The sequence below is a fragment of the Macrobrachium nipponense genome, chromosome 40, assembly GCF_015104395.2.
Source record: "Macrobrachium nipponense isolate FS-2020 chromosome 40, ASM1510439v2, whole genome shotgun sequence".
NCBI classification, from domain to species: Eukaryota; Metazoa; Arthropoda; class Malacostraca; order Decapoda; family Palaemonidae; genus Macrobrachium; species Macrobrachium nipponense.
Window position 1 is genome coordinate 37,552,159 of NC_061101.1, and position 13,252 is coordinate 37,565,410.

At 37.3% G+C, this 13,252-nt stretch overlaps 1 protein-coding gene across 1 annotated transcript in view; it reads left to right on the forward strand.

Annotated features, from left to right (window-relative positions):
- Nucleotides 1-11,995, forward strand: part of LOC135212092 (protein lifeguard 1-like) — a 78,586-nt gene extending 66,591 nt beyond the window's left edge. Inside the window, exon 6 of the mRNA XM_064245468.1 lies at nucleotides 11,308-11,995. Coding sequence (XP_064101538.1) covers nucleotides 11,308-11,508 — 201 coding nt within the window. The 3' untranslated portion in view covers nucleotides 11,509-11,995. The remainder of the gene's footprint in view (nucleotides 1-11,307) is intronic.
- The last annotated feature ends 1,257 nt before the right edge of the window (nucleotides 11,996-13,252 follow it).

Consider the following 13,252-nt stretch of genomic DNA (forward strand, 5'->3'; position numbering starts at 1 on the left):
CTTTTATGTTTAAAATGTGTATGAAAATATATTACGAATAGAGTATTTTTATTTCTGTGCAGAAATATGATAAAAAGGCAGCTTTTGAAACTGCCCTTCAAGTTATCGACTACGATGTTTTTTCAAGTTCGTTCTTGTATGTCGCCGTCTGCCGCTCTTCCGAAAATATCGAGTTAAAAAGAGTGCAAATTTAGCGATCGATGTGTCTTGTTCGGTGGTAGGTACATAGTCGGTCAGATTAATATATTCTTCTCTCTTCTGCGGAGCCGTAGTTTTCCTCCGTTGAGGGCGATGCTAATTATGGAACGGCCAACAGAGACGACGATTCCACCCAGGAACGGGCTCACCCCACCGCCATCATGGAATACCTGCACCCCCTGGATGAGAAGGATGCTGAAAAGAGAATGAGGACGATAACGAAGAAGCTGGTCGCCCTCAACTGGAGGAAAACAAAACTACGGCTCCCGCAGAAGAGAGAAGAATATATTAATAATTCTGACCGACTATGTACCTACCACCGAAGCAAGACAGAATTCTACGTATAGGACTCGACTGCCATTTCTCTACCCGACCGAGGCCCATGGAGAAACGCCTTGAGATCGAGTACCTGCTGGACACCATACACAAGCATGAAGATCAAGCACCATACGTACAACGGATGCCCTGCAGCCCCTCCTCTTGGCCGAGGCCCTCACGGAACGCGGTGATTACAAGAGTGATGTGATCGACAGGTGCCTGAGGAAGCAGCCAAAGAACTCCGAGCGAAAGAGGATGTCACCGTCCGTCAGGCCGATAAACCGCTGCATTTGTACTCATCCGCACTGAAGAATACCACCACAAGTTGGATGATACTGGCAGACAGCAGCAAATTCCAGAGAATTACTAAGAACCCGGTAGATGACATTAAACGTGCGGCCAATAGGATTATTGAGATTGTCAATGCAGCGTTCCAATGCCCTTCACTTGCTGCCGATCGTAGGGGACTACGACCTTGGCTATATATACGGGAATGTTAAAACCCATAAACCAGGGAACCTGTTACGCCCCATTATTAGCCAAATTCCCACTCCTACATACCAGCTTGCGAAGAAATTGAATGCTATTTTGACTCCTTACGTTCCAGATGACCACAGTTTTGAAGTCCTCTGCCGAGTTTATAGAAGCCCTGAAAACGACACCCCCTGGAGGAGTTATTGCATCGATGGACGTGGAGTCCCTCTTCTTCATGAACGTCTCCGTGGATGAAACAATCCAGATAATTCTGGATCGTGTATACAGAGAAGACTCCACACCCCCATTAAACATCCCTCAGCATGCCCTCCAAAAACTCCTTGAAATATGTACAAAAAAGGCCCCTTTCTCCACCCACAGAGGCCATATGTACACGCAAAAAGACGGTGTAGCGATGGGTTCTCCCCTCGGAGTACTTTTCGCGAACTTCTATTATGGGTGCTGTGGAACGTGGGCGGGTATTCGCCACCATCGAGAAACTGTCTATGTACGTCCGATATATTGACGACACCTTCATCAGTGCCAACACGGTGGAGGTAAATAGAGCGCCTGCGACAAGTCTTCCAAGACCACAGCAGACTCAACTTCACCATCGAGCATTGCCGTGACCGTCGCCTCCCCTTCCTTGACGTCCTCGTCGGGCAACAAGAAGAACGCTTCGTAACACAAGTGTATACGAAACCCACGAACCTGGGCATGTGCCTGAATGGCGAGAGCGAGTTTCCAGAGAGATACAAACACACTGCAATCAGCGCCTTCATCAAGAGAGCTCTCTCACACTGCTCTTCGTGGAAGGACACGCACACTGAATTAGAACGTGTTGCCCAAGTTCTAATTAACAACGGGTATTCCAACCAGGACATTGGAAAAGCCATTCGCAGAAACATCGATAAGTGGTACCTGCAGGAGCCTCGCCCCCGCCGCCCTTGAAGACGTCACTCTCTTTTACAAGGGAGTATTTCACAAGAAATACAAAGAGGACGAACGAGCCCTTCGTAACATCATCGAAAGGAACGTCTCTCCCACGGACCCTGCGAAAAAAGTGAAATTGATCATTTACTATAAAAGCAAGAAGACTAGTGGCCTGATTATGAAAAACAACCCAGCCCCCGTGATGCAGGACCCTCTCAAGAAAACTAACGTTGTCTACCAATACAAATGCCCGTTCGGGAATGCCCCGGTGCCTACATTGGTATGACAACGATGCGATTTTCCAAGAGGATATCCTGCCACGCTCAGGAAGGCGCCATCCACAACCATGCAAAAACATCCACAATACCAGGATAACTCGGAAGGACATTATTCCTAATATTGGTATTATCGATAAGGCGGCAGACCACCGTCGCCTCCGCCTCTTAGAGGCCCTACACATCGGGAAGGAGAGACCCAGCCTCAACACCACTCAAGAGACTTCACTCCTCCCGACGGTGGCGCGTAGGGCGCCGCCCGCCAGCACCATAGAGCCGATCGAACGGACCAATCAGGTGCCCCTGCCCAATACTACGCTCCCAGTCTCCAGCGTCCGCACGCGAAGAGCAGTGCGAGCTTCCACTCTGCAAGACGGCTAGATTCATGGGACTTAATCCTCTGTTCAGCAATGAAAAGCAGCGCCATCAGACAGAGCACCTGGGACCCATAATACCGCCGAACGACCCCATTCCAATCAGTTCACGCTCACCTTTCCTTGAAGATGAACCGATGATACGGTTGGAAACGTTGGAATTCCATTACGCCCTTAGACTTTTGTTATCATAACAATAAATTAGTATTTTTAGAAAACCTTTCTTTAACCAAGATATGAACATCGGCCAGCTATTAGCAAATATCAGCCCTGATGAGAAGAGAATAATAAGAAGAATTGAAAAGACCATATATAAAATCAATTTCCACTGATGCTGCCATCATCTTTAAACAAAATATAGTAATAATAATGATAATAGGAGAAATTTATATTATTATTAATGATAATACGCTAATATTAGTATTGATGATGTTGACCATGATAACATTCCATCATCATAATGTTTAGCCATTAAAATAAATCATCACCAATATCATAATAATAATCAAACAAAAAAAATTGATAGAAAAATAATACTACTACTTCTCTAAAAAAAACAAATATTTTAATCTGTACTTCACCATGAAAATACTGTACATCTGCTAAAGAACTTGAAAATAAGGGGAGGGGTGGGGAATGTAAACTGTGCGGTGATTGGCTGACACTTACGGCCAGCCTTATGGGGAAATAAAAATGCTGATTTGCTTAGAGCTGACTACCTGCTTAGTGACGCACTAAGCTCTCATTGGCTACCTCTTGAGCTGTGCACGTACTTCCTTGTGGTTCTAACTGAGTCCTTATGAGGCTGTACCCTCCGCGCGACACAACGTTCATTCATGTAGACAAAATCGATAATTCCTAATGCTCAAGTAGTTTTTTATTCGACCTTTTTGAAACTACTGAATAGCATAGAAATGCAACAAATAGAGGAAACGTTGCCAAATCTACTGGTACGCCTAACTCAATATTGGTGGGGGTGGCGTTTACAACTCTGTGGTTCTTGAGGCCCTCATATATATATATATATATATATATATATATATATATATATATATATATATATATATATATATATATATATATATATACACATACATACATACATACATACATACATACATACATACTACATACATACATACACCTTTCTGGGATAAGTGCAGACTCAGGTTCTGGATATGGACAGTTGCAACCTCCTAACATGCATGGAGTGACTTGGGAACAGTACGTTATATGGTGGAGAAGGTGAAAGGCAGCTGTGATTCTATTTAGTTGTCCTCACTGGTTTAATCTCCTCTTATAGCTTCCTTTGTCTTCAGCAGAAATCTCTCATAAGTCTCTTTTAGTAGGATATTTGTATTTAGAGGGAATGATGGTCCACAAGGGTAATTCTTTAGGACGAGCTCCATAAATAATTGGAGATATTCTTGGACGTTTGGAGACTGAATAACAGTGTCTGCCCTTATACTTGTTGGTTTTCTAGCATGGTTTTAGTGCCTTTCCAAAGAACAGTCAGAATTGGGTACACATGCAGAATGTGTTCCACTTACCATGATCCACAGTCATGCAAGTTCCTTCAAGATGTTTTATTAGAAGGTATTGCTGTTCTATCCACTTTGTTTTTATTAGAAGGTATTGCTGTTCTATCCACTTTGTTTGGGGTTTTTTTTGGGGAAGTGTGCAGCCCTCTATAAGTTATGTCGGGGACTTGTTGCTTATTGGTAGATGGTGTCGACTTTAGGAGCAAGACACTTCTACTGAATCAGTGATTCAAGTTAGCCAACTCTGTCAATAGTATTCCTAGGCCAAGGACCTTTTTGTTTCTTCTGGCCCAATTTCTATGCATTATATTGTTAATTCTTTATATCCCATTCTTATCTAATGATGTGGGGATGATAGGATGATACTACTTAATCATGCATGCTTGTCGGTCAAGATGAATAGGCATGTGCTGCCTGAAGAATTTCAGGCCTGAAGGAAACTTCCTATATGGTAAGAGCTTTTCCTCATTAGGAAACATGGCCTCATGGGATATTTTCAGATAATCATGGTCAATTGAATGTACAGTTTCAGCATAAGAATTACAACTTGCAAACAAAGTTCATTAAATTTGTAAGTAATCCAGAACCAACTTTGGCTCCAGGACTGTAGGAAGGACTCTGTAATCAGAATTGTCCATTTTGTTCTTAAACCTAATTTCAAGTTTTGGTCTTTTCGCTCTGTCGTGCAACACAGTTTAACCAGTGTCATTGCACTTTCATGCAACATAGAATGGTCAACACTACACTAGTAAAATTTTTAGATGTCAGGGCAGTGGAAAGACATCAGGGTACTTAGCAGGTTTATTCCCGGTCAGATAGTCTTTGTGGGAAGTTTGCTGCTTTGAGTGAAATGAAACAACATATTGGTTTGATCATTCATTCTGTGGAAGGACAGTGTTTTAGCAATTGGGGATTCAGGAAGAAGAACTGTCTACAAGGGCCTTTACATCCATAAGTTTGGCACTTGTATATGAACAGGGACATCTGAATGATTACCCCTACTTTGTTGGCCCTCAGGCTTGAGCAGTGGATGTTTCCTTAAATTTGGCCTAATTCAGACTCATAGGCCTGCCCCTCGTATCTACTCTGAATTTTATTGAGCAATTCAAGTTCAAGAATTGCGTAGTGTTTCCTGTAGAGCCCTTGTAGCCTCAGGGCAAATAATTTTCAGAATTTCCAATGCTCTTGGTAGATGTCTCATTCTTCCGTTGAGAAGAAATCAACTCTACTACACAATTCCATACAGTTCCATTAACGTAGGCATCTCCTTAACTGCTTGGAGATGTTAGAATGTCCCCTCCCAATAATAAGATTTTCAAGTTATCATAGGATCTGTCCGTAATTTAAAACTGCCATGGCCTGGGGTCAGAAGCAGTGGTCTGTCTGTTGCTGAGGGTGGCATTCTGGAGGAATTTTCAGCACCTGGAACCTTGTAGATGTCAATGTTTTCTGTTCAGAGGAGATAAGACTTTTCACTGTCTACTTCCAAAGTTACCGTTCCATACGTACTTTCCTCGGTATTGCATCAAGTACTTTTAGATCTTGCTGAGGACCAGCACTGTAAGGTGTTGAGATTAAAGCCCCTTCATCTCTATATCAGTCTCTCTCTGGAATTTAGATGCGGGTCTAAACTTTATCTGAATTTACTGTAAAACCTTTTATTTAGCAGTGGTTAATGAGTAAATTTGTCAGCACCCTTCTTTAAGCTGGTGTAAAGGGAAGGCTATTTTAGCTTTCTGCCTTAGAGCTGATGTTAAGGCTATGCTTTACAGTGCCCTGTAATAATTCCAATGTAACCCCTTAGTGGAAAAAAAAAAAAAAATTCTATTGTGTTGAGGCATTTAAATTTAAAGGTTAAACCTAGAACATTTTTTATCATCCTTTTAGAAACCTTGAACATCTTTGTCAAAGGTAAATGCTGGAAGAGGCAAAGTTAACCTTTGGTTTTGTGGTTTTAGAAAACCTAGCTGTCTTTGCCAGTGGTTAAGCTCGAAGGCAAAGTTAACTTTTTGTTTTGTGGTTTTAGAAAACCTAGAATGTATTTGTGAAGGTTAAGCCTGGAAGAGGTAAAGTTAACCTTTTATGCTGTGATTTTTAGAAACTTATAACGCCTTTGCCAATGGTTAAACTTGAAGGCAACTTAACTTATAACGCCTTTGCCAATGGTTAAACTTGAAGGCAAAGTTAACTTTTGTTTTGTGGTTTTAGAAAACCTAGAATGTATTTGTGGAGGTTAAGCCTGGAAGAAGCAAAGTTAACCCTTTTTTTTTTGTGGTTTTTAGAAACTTTGTCAAGAAACACAAGGTCATCTGTGACATATTGGATAGGGTAGTGCATGAGAACTAGCTCCATATCTTCTACCTTTATTGAAGTTAAACATTCATAATGTGAGCAGCAGTTGAAACTTCATTTAGTGTCAAGTCAATTTGTTGCTCCAGAATAGGATTGATGGGTCACAGTAGAAGTACAATTCGGTTTTTGCCCGATCACTACCTTAAGTATACAGAATTGTGTTTGAAAACAGTAAAGCCCTTAATCTGCTACTACTAGTAGTGGGTAGTCTTTTCCAGAACTGAAAAAAGAGCAATTCTTTAGGCTCTTTTGTTTAAATCCCGGGTTTTAATGTTTTGGGGAGCGTGAAGGTGTAAAGGTGTTTATTTTAAATGATTGTTGTTTTATAGGGCTTTGTGGACTGCCAGGCACAGGGGTCCCTCATACCGCTTGCGTTTGATGCTGGCTGAATCAAAGCGGTTTTCTCCGTAAGGCTGCTCTTTGCTGCATATGTATGAGAGCCTTCCTCCCTGAATGGAATCCAACTTCTGGTGGTAGTAAAATCCACCAAGGATTCCAGATCAGGTGAGAATGTTTTGGGTTTCGTACAAGAAACCTTTAGCTTGAATGGCTGAGCGGAATTTTGTCTAGCTTCTTCTTAATGTGGGAATCAGCTAAATTTAACTGTAGGTAAGATTCATCTCAAATGATATAAATTCTCAATAGAATTTATTTGGATACTTACCTACTGTTAAAGTAGACCCACCCAGCCTCCCCACAACTTAGTGGGCTGTCAAGGAGAATTTTGACGAGCTAAAACATTCGAAACACACCTGGTGGAGAACAGGTAAACTAGACAGTCATGAGTGCCGACTCGCCTAATTGGCGGAGAGATATAACTAAATTTAACAGTAGGTAAGTATCCAAATATGTAATAAATTTTATTATGAAAATTTATATTATGCAGTGTAGTACTATAGAATTTACTGTACAGTAGTACTGAACAGTATATTATAGTATTATAAAAACTGTGAAGTGACCAAAATCCTAGCTTTAATCCTTTGGGTGTCTAGAGTATGTAAAGATATAATAAGGTTTTATACAGTGTACAGGTAGCTATATTGTTCAAGTTACGATAATTTGTCTTACGATAATCCGATTGTATGAGAGATCAAATTACAGTAGCCTAACTTTATCCCATAATTTGTCTTATGATAATCCAATTTTATGAGAGATCAAATTACAGTAGCCTAACTTTATCCCATCTTGTAGTTACATAAGTTCAAAATCAGCAAAAGAGAATTATGGCAAAAGAGAATGATGAAAGTGTGGTTTTAACGTTATATTCGTGTAAATGTGTACAGCCATGAACAACTGAACGAGAAATAACTTTGTTTTTTTCTAAGTACAACGGAATTGGATAACATCCGTTTGGCTTGTATTTCAATCATCGTACTATAGTATACACTATTACCGTAGTTGTTATAAATGATGTTATGTAGAATAGGACTGAGATATCTTAATGTAATAACTTTATAGTTATAGATCAAAGATCAGTATACATCAAATATCAATCAGGAAATATACTGTTAAATTTAAACCTAGTTATAGCTGAAGCTGAGAAAGCTGTTCAAGCTGCTAATGACCATTATCGTGCATCGGCAACAAAGATAAAACTCCAGTAAACGTATGCCATTAAACACAACCTTACATAAAATTGAGATGAAATAATTTTAATCGAAACTACTGTGCTTGAAAGACCACATTTTACTGTTGGTTTCACACCGATATATGATAAATAATATAAAGTTCGCATTACGATGATGTATCGGAAAATTGCGAACGGAATCACATAATTTTTTTTCTCAATAAACATGCTGCCAATGTAATCTGTTAACGAAAAAAAAAAATAGTTCACAATCACAATGAGACCTATTCAAGTCATATTTCCACCTAAAAACACGTTGTATAAGGAAAAATAACCTTGTCTCATAAGTCAAGTATGTAGATATTCATTTATGCTAACTAGAAGCAAGAAAATTCGCTCAGAATTGTGTTAAATACGTATGGCGAAACAAACTCGTATTCGCCATCAGCCGAATTCCAAACCAAAACATTGGCCACTCCGCAGAATACTGGCTTATATTTACTGTAGTATTTTATAATAGAATAATATGAGAATACAAACAATATTATTGGATACAGTGAAGTAATGTATAACTTTGTAAAAAAATTATTGAAAAAATACATATTTACTTTTTCTTCTGTGCCTATCTTAATTTCGTCACTATGCTAACTACGTAGCAGCGGCATCTCGAGCTCGTACGTTTGTACCTCAATTTTTTGCTCGAATAACAAAGCAAAAAATCAACCGAGTCGCACAGTTTTATTTTGTACTTCCATCCCATGGAAAAACAAACAAATTGCAGTGTTGCAAAATCAAATGTATACGCGAGTTTTGTCTTTTATAATCAATTTATGCAACAATTGTAAATATAATGTTATAAAAACATGACTCAATGATATAAATTAAAATTTTATTACTTGGGAGCGACTGAACAACCTATTGTCTTCATCATGTGAAGGGCTGTTACAAAGACTTCAAATGGACATGCGTAATGCACTGAAATATTTATGTACAAGAATAAAAAAAATACCCTAATAATACATTTTTTATACACAAACATAAATGCATGAAAACTTTTAACAAAAAGCTGAAGTTTCATTAACAAAATTAGTTATAATTAGCTCCCAAATTAATAAAATATAACCAAGTGAAGTCTCTGTAATGCATTTTTCGGAACAGCGGCGGACAGAAACGAACATGAAAAAACATATTTAAGTATAAAAAAAAAAATACCCTTTACATATGTACATAATATATTTTCATAAGCATTTTAAACAAAAAAGCATGAACATTTATAAAATCGACACATCGATCGCTAAATTTGCACTTTTTTTAACTATATTTTCGGAAGAGTGGCAGGCGGCAGCTCACAATAACAAACATGAAAAAACATCCTCTTTGGTTATGTGAAGGGCAGTTTCAAAAGCTGCCTTTGTATCATATTTCTGTGCAGAAATAAAAAAATACCCTATACGTAATACATTTTCATACACATTTTAAACATAAAAGCATGAACATTTATAAATTTACATATCCATAGCTAAATTTGCACTTATTTAACTATATTTTCAGCGTCAGAGGCATGTATTTTACCCTAATACCTATGTAATAACTCTCAATAAATTTTTTTAATATCATTTGCATAACGTTTATGGTCTGAATGGTATTTCTACAAACGTATGTACGTACTCGTTAGACATAACGTTGCTAGCCGCACTGTTAACCAGAAATTGTGCCATAAAAATACCTTAAAATACCATATTTTTTTAATGAATATTTTTGACGACAGCCGTAAAACCGATTTGCCACTAAGCGATTGTGCCGTTAACTGCGGCCCGCCTGTACTAGGTTATTAACCTTAATATTAGTATAGTAGTCCGAAGACCTTCAAATAAAACTTTATCCTTATTTTATTTACATTAACCGGTTTATCAATTATCTTTTAATACGTAACCTAAATTATTTCATACTTACAACTACAGTGTATCAAAACAATCTTTGTATACTTAACTTTCCCAAACTTGATAAGTATTACCAATAATAAAAATGTTATCAATAAATCTCCAATTTTAGTGCATGTCCCAAATAGTTCCTTATCTTTCTCAGAACTTCATCTCTGAATAATCCAAAGACAATTATGAAAGTTAACATATAAGTTGGGGATCGCCACAAAGTTTATTTTAGCTATGACATCCAAGCCGAGGACAGAAATTACTTAAGAATCTTTTAATGCAGTCTTTTGTACACAAAAGTACTTCACTCATTCAAACAAATCTTAGATCCCATTTCCAGCAAAGTCAGCTTGACAGATATTTAAGCACCTTCTCTGATCCCCATCCCATTTGGGACAGACACTGTTAATTAAGTGTCATATATGTGTAACTTGGAATGGAATATGTAAATGGATTCGGTCTCACCTACTGTGTGACTGTTTTGTTACTTGTCAATAAACAGACTCTTATTTCCACCACAGTTTCTATTAGCAGATATCTATTCTGATGTTGCTTTTGATAGGAGAAGGGTCCTAACTAAATGAAACCTACCACAGATCAGGTGAAGGAAGGAGGGGAGCCTATCGTAACACTACCTCATTCAAGTGCAATTAAAAAAAGAAAAAACAAAGATTAATACACAAACAAAACGGTCTCAGTGGCGTGGTTGGTATGGTGTTTGCTTCCCACCTCATTGGTCGCGGTTTGATTCTCAGCCATTCCATTGAGGAGTGAGTGATATGTATTTCTGGTGATGGAAGTTCACTCTCGACGTGGTTTGGAAGTCACATAAAGCTGTTGGTCCCATTGCTGAATAACCACTGGTTCCATGCAACGTAAAACCACCATACAAACAAATAAACAATACACAAACAAATTCATAAACAAAACACAGTGATTTCAGAACCACAAGCCACTTCTCGCACACCCAGATTTTCCATATTACTACCACATTGTGGGAAACCCCATAAATACAAAATGAAACATAATTTGGTACTGTATGGTACTACATACAAGTTGACATGTGCCATACCTAGCAATTGAGAAGATACCTCAAATTCCACAATTTCCATTTGTTCATATATTGCCCAGCTCCCTTGATATATAATCAAAACCTTAATATGAAACTTCCTTAGTAAACTTATTTATTTCTAAACATTATCTAATGTGAGTAATTTTAAGAAATATTGATAAAGTATAACATCTTTAAGTTTTTTGGCTTGCAAATCGTCTATATTTATTGGAGGATGTGAATTATTAAAGTAGTTTAGATTAGAATTTTGATGTATGATTTTCTATTTGCAGATCTTGAACTTGGTGTATTCGTGCTTAGGCGCCCTGCTCTTCTCCTTTTATTTGGTTTTTGACACACAAATAATGATTGGAGGTAATCACAAGTATGCCATTTCACCTGAAGAGTATGTATTTGCTGCTCTTACTTTGTATTTGGATGTGATAAATATCTTCATGTATATTTTGTCCATCATTGGCAACAGTCGCAACTGAAGAAACCTGGTAGTAAATTTGAAATTTTTTGTATATACATGGGAGTATCTATCCTCATCTTTAAAAAGCAGCTCTTCCTGTACAGTTAATAGTGGACTGAAACTCATGATTAGAGGTACTGTAATCACAAGTATGCCATTTCACCCAATGAATGTGTATTTGCTGCTCTTACTTTGTATTTGGATGTGATATCTTCATGTATACTTATTTTGTCCAGCATTAGCAACAGTCACAACTCTGGAAATAATTGAAGATTCTGTGTATGTACATGGGAGTATCTGCCCTCACCTATGAAACAGCAGCTCTTCCTGTATATTAAGGCCCTTATGACCCCATACATTTTTTTAAAATTGCTAAGGATATATTTTGAAATCATGACCCCCTGTATTATTTTTTTTTAATTCCTAAGGATATATTTTGAAATCAACCTAATTTTTGTCATACTGGAAACTATACACAATCAAGTTTATAAAATGGGTTAAATTATTCAGTTACTCTCTTATTATCTGTTGGTACTAACTGATTAGGCAGACTATTTAACCTAGCCAAAAAAGGAACTAGAACCTTTCAGAAGCAAAGAACAAAAAGAACTAGAATGCCTCTAGGTTCAAAATCAATGGAGCCTGAGAAAATTTTGAAGTTGTAAAACTTTGCCTTTGGGAAAAAAGAAAGAAAAAAAAAACTAAAGTCAAGGTGGTTTTTTGTGCAAGTGTTGGCTGTATTTCGAGACACTTCTGGTTAATTATTCAGCTCTAGCATCATATTCAGGGTAATTTACTAGTTTCTCTTATTTGGCACTAGAAATATTCACATTATCTGCCTCGAAAAGAGATTTACAAACAGCTCAAGACTGGATTTTAGTTTTTAGCAGAATTGCTGAATTTTCACTGGATGATCTTTGTTTGGCTTCAGCTTTTCCTTGTTGACCTAGCCTCCTATATAAGCCACTTTAGTTATTTTTTAGGTGTTTTTTATTATGCTCGTATATAGTATATGTGTCATATCACATTACCGTGATCCATATACGTATATATATAGAGCTACAAATGTCCTTTAATATCTAAAGGACATTAGTAGCTCAGTTGTGTGTGTGTGTGTGTGTGTGTGTATATATATATATATATATATATATATATATATATATATATATATTATATATATCTATATATATATATATAGATATATATATATATATATATATATTGTGTGTGTGTGTGTGTTTTTAAGGGACACGTTCCATCCAGTCACATGAACAAAATATTGTGATGTCATTGAATAGAGATGAATTACACATCTTAGAAAAATTGTCTCATAGAAAAATGGGTATGAGACATTTAAAGAACAAATGCCCTGCAGTAGTAGGGTCAACCTCTCAGACAAAAGTATTGAACAAATCTAAGAAAAACTCAAAGAAAACACAAATTTTCTGATCATTTATCTTTTGACAGGTGTAACTGAGTCAATTGGCTTTATTAAATTTGCATGCATGCAAACATGCCAAAATTCATAAAAACCTGTAGACAACTAACTATAGTATCTTAAAGGATCATTTTTTAACTTTAGTGTATGGGCCCATAAATACCTAAAAATACTGGCGCAAGAGTCCCTTTAGTAGAGGATTGAAAGCACTATAACAATACTTTACTTTTTTTTATCTGGCAAAAATGAAAATTTTTTCCAGGCTGAACAAAATTAAAAGTACAGTACTTATAGTTAAGTCAGTATTAAGACACTTCTCACATAC